Below are 4,429 nucleotides of genomic sequence, written 5' to 3' on the forward strand. Positions count from 1 at the left end.
AAGGACTAAAGAAGCAATAGTGGTGGCTATGGCGATAGTACAAGTGGATGCTGCCATTGTTTCGTCTTTTTCTTTTTTTCTTTAAGTCAAGTCTTCAAGATTGCTTATACATAGAGACATAAAAAAGAAATGATTCGCTCTGAGAATGGGTTTCTCAACTTAAAGTTAAAAGGACGAGATAAATGGGAAATAAGACTAAAGTGCAAAACATGCTTTAAAAAATAATTAGCAACGGATTTAGTACACAATACAAATTTGGGGCCATCAAAATTTAGATAAAATACTAATTGCCAACAGATTAGAAACCATTCACTGACCAATTTTAGTCGATTTACCGACTAAATGATGATCGATAGTTTACCAATAGAATAATATTAGACGGTAGAAAATTTACCAACCATGAGTTTTTAATCACTTATTTTTCTTTAATATTCAGTCGGTTTTTCATTTTATTTATAGAAAATTGAATTTTGCCGATAAATATAGAATTCTTTGTAATAATATAAAAGTGTATAAAAATATTAAAATTATTGTTTCATATAAAAATTGATATGTATCTATTCAACATTCTTTTATTATTAAAAAGGTGAGTTGATTCAAAATTTTAAATTCACTCTGGCTTATATTCTCTAGATCGAGTTTATTTTCTATCCAACTCAATTGATATTTCAATATTTAGCATACACTATATATATATATAAATCAAAATATTTTAGTGGGAGATCACGACCCAAAAACAAAAAGGTGCAAGAAGATGGAACAAAATCTCAACTCTGTCCCATAACTCAATATCCTTTGAAGGTTTTGAGGGGTCAAATTTATGGTGCCTAATGCCTAATAATTTCTCGTGTTTGAAACCAAGAAAATTCTCCGCCCACCTTATTCTAGATATGGAAAAAGATTATGATTGTGCATGTATACCAAGAATATGTTCGGTGAGTATCAAAACCCAGATGGTGGTCCCTTGAGGCGTTGACAGATATGTGTATAGTGGTTTTTATTCTTCCACAAGGCTATAAATAACAGACTTGAAGACATGGAATTTGCATAGCATCATATACATGAAATTAATTAAGGAAGAGAGGCATTGCATGAGAGGATCAGAGTCTGGTGTTGGTGCCAAGGATGAATTGCCCGCAAACACTTTTTTTCGTTGGTTTATTTGCTTCAGCCTCCTTTATTTTTTGGTTTTAACATTAGATCAGCCCATTAAAGAGTAAAATACTCCTAGAGAGTATGTACTCTATCCATGAATGTAAAACTTTTGACCTCACTTAAAAAGAAGAGTGTCAAATCACTCATCTCAATTGTTCGTTGGTTGCATTAGTCTCCTTTAGCAAAATATACAGATGATTTTGGTTATTTTGCGGGCAGCTCTACTTGGTATTGACCGTCTCTTCCTTTTCTCATGCTACGCCTTCTTTTTCCTCCCTAGCAATACCGGGAAAGTTTAATTTTTCTTCCACAATTTTTATTTATATTTTTAAAATTATACGTACGGATTCTCTTTTTATTTTATTTTTTATTTTTAACAATCTCAATATTTAAAGTTTTAACTTCCCTAATTAAAGCTTCAATTGAAGAAGAGAGATCAAAAAGCTATGACCTATAAACTTTATTGCTATATAATAAATACGTAATTGGAATTTATTTGATATTTACTATTATATGATTATACATTTTATAAATATTTTTCTAATAACTTGCATGGTTAGCATTACGGTCAGTGCAAAAATTCCTATGTGCTAGCTCTTTACTTGTTTTACAGAGCAAACGGGAAATATTTAGATTACAAGGACATACACAATACCAAATAACTTTATTATGATTAAAAGAATATATATATATTTGTGGGAAAAGTCAAGTAAAATAGGAAAAACTGGAAGACAAAAAAGATTTGGTGTTCCTATGATCCTATCCATATCTTTGTCAAGGCATTAAATGGTTACCACATACTTCCGCTATACTGTGGCCAAAAAGCTTTTTATCCGAACCAATTCATCATTTTTATTTTCTTTTTATTTTTTAGCTGGTGGACTTCATTAGTTTGTTTAGTCTCACTGATTAACAGAAAAAAATTTATATTTTTGTTTCGGAAAAATGGAAATGACTGCTCAGTCTCTTTCCCATGCCTCTGTATCACCACCAATCTTTCATAATTCTAAACCTTATTTTTTTGCTCATAAATCAATACCATTTCACTCTCCAAACACCATTTCTACACATCTTCAGTTTGTTAGAATTAGAGCAAGAAAGCAAAGGAATCTTGGACCTATAAACGTTTCTGAATCTGAAACTACATTCACCCAACTTCAACAAGATAGATGGCTTCTTGAACCTGCTGGTCAGTATTTCTTTTTCTTTTTCTTTTTCTTTCCTAAAATCGAAAGAATAATAAATTAATTATGTAGGTGATGGAGATTCAAGGCACATAGGGTTCAAAGTTAACATGCCAGATGCATTTGAAATTGTTTCTGTGAGTATCTAATCATATATATACATATTGATTAATTTAGATCATTGATCATTTATTAGCTATACATATGCAGAGTGAGGTGACTGTTGGTCGTCTTGCTGATAAGGCAGATGTGGTGATTCCAGTTGCAACAGGTATATATATATTGTTCTTCTTTAATCTATTTTTGGTTTTTGGTTAATCAAAGCTAATTATATATAAGTGATAGGGTTTCTAAATTTAACAGTATCTGGTGTTCATGCTCGTATTGAAAAGAAAGGAGGAAATCTGTTGATTACAGACTTAGATAGTACTAATGGGACATTCATTAACGAAAAGAAACTGATACCTGGAGTTGCTGCCTCTGTACCACCTGGAAGTTTTATCACTTTTGGTACTGAACTGAACTAATTATTGTAACTTCATGTAATTACATATATTAAGTACTTACTTAATTTCACTTTTACTTTTTTAAGATAACATAATACAGAGTGCTCTTTTCTGTTCCAGGCGATATTCACCTTGCAATGTTTCGTGTCAAAAAACTTGAGAATGTAGAAGCTGCAAGCAATCCAGAACCAGAAGAATCTAAACAGAAGGCAGAGACGAGTAGTAGCCCAGTTGAGAGCAATGAAACAAGTTAAACTTTTCTAATTAAAACATAATTGAAATATCATTTATTGTCAATAAAACTAAAAGTATTTTGATTGATTTGATTCTACTGTTCATTTCCGTCCAATTTCTATTTATTTATTTTAATTTTTTTTTTTTTTTTTTGATTAAAATTGAATCAAATGCTTGCCCATCCCTACGCTTAAAAGAAAGAGATCCAGATCTATAATATTCCTTTGAAATATCCATAAAAGGACACACTTAAGTCATGGTTATTAATTGTATAATCTTCTTCGTCTCTGAAAATCGAAACAAACAATATTGTTATTCCGGAGGGAAAATCTTGTTCCTGTATAACAAGAAAATGTTGGCTATGGGTGGAAGACGGGAGAGAAACTTTTCCTTTCGTTTTGTCACCTGCAACATGCGTTTGTATTTATGACCCAAACGACAGCAAAAATGGGTATCCAAGACGACTGGCCGTATCAGATGTGAATTATGCCGAAGAACATAAGCAATCCATATATATATATATATATATATATATACAAACCGAGCAGTTTCCATTGTATAGAAGCCAAGTGTAAGCCTTTAAAATTGTCAAGTATGAAAAGAATAATAATTATTTAGCACGGTTGCAAGAAGATAAAGTGTAATGACAATAATTATAAAAAGATAAATTGTTTTATAATTTTTTAAATAATGTATTTATCATGATAATATCTATTAGTTATATCGCATCAAGATAATACATTAAATTAGATTAAAATTTAATTAAAATACAAATAACTCAAGAAATAAGAAATACCTAATTTATACCAAAAGCTAGGTTGCATGGACAAATGACACGAGATACAAAACGCTCAGGATATATGATAATAAATAAACAATCATTTATAAAAAATAAAAAATAAAAAATACTTAATTTTTATTTTAATATAATTAGTTTAAATTAAAATACATATCACCCAAATTATAAAATAAAAAATATTTAATTTTTTATTTTAATGATTACCTTGACGTATGGAGTAGTCTTATATACTAGAAAGTCGGCTGCAGAGACACGGCACACGAGATACGGAAATGTACGAGATATGATAATAAATAACAATCATTTATAAAAAATAATAAACATAAAATAAAAAAATACGTAATTTTTTATTTCAATATAATTAGTTAAATTCTCAAAATTATTATTACTGTTGAAAAATCTATATCTATCATTTATATAATATATAAAAGCAGAGTAATTTGTTTTATATGGAAGCCAAGTGTAAGTAGCACAGCTTGTTACTTGGCATTATTTTAGATTTTAAAATAATGGATGTTAGAATTCACACAATTTAGCACAATTATAGAAAT

General features: G+C 29.6%; 1 protein-coding gene across 2 annotated transcripts; it reads left to right on the forward strand.

Annotated features, from left to right (window-relative positions):
* Positions 1–1,063: 1,063 nt before the first annotated feature.
* Positions 1,064–3,171, forward strand: LOC105648085 (SMAD/FHA domain-containing protein). 2 transcript variants are annotated; one of them, XM_012234376.4, is made up of 5 exons: positions 1,064–2,344; positions 2,412–2,476; positions 2,550–2,610; positions 2,685–2,849; positions 2,966–3,171. In XM_012234376.4, exons 1-5 carry the CDS (start codon positions 2,101–2,103, stop codon positions 3,097–3,099), a joined length of 669 nt encoding a protein of 222 aa, XP_012089766.1. In that variant the 5' UTR covers positions 1,064–2,100; the 3' UTR covers positions 3,100–3,171. The 2 variants fall into 2 exon arrangements, with proteins under 2 accessions (XP_012089766.1, XP_012089767.1); XM_012234377.4 differs by having other exon boundaries at positions 1,069–2,344; positions 2,703–2,849.
* The last annotated feature ends 1,258 nt before the right edge of the window (positions 3,172–4,429 follow it).

This window comes from Jatropha curcas, chromosome 2, assembly GCF_041381405.1.
Source record: "Jatropha curcas cultivar XTBG-Jc1 chromosome 2, XTBG_Jcur_1.0, whole genome shotgun sequence".
In the NCBI taxonomy this organism is placed as follows: Eukaryota; Viridiplantae; Streptophyta; class Magnoliopsida; order Malpighiales; family Euphorbiaceae; genus Jatropha; species Jatropha curcas.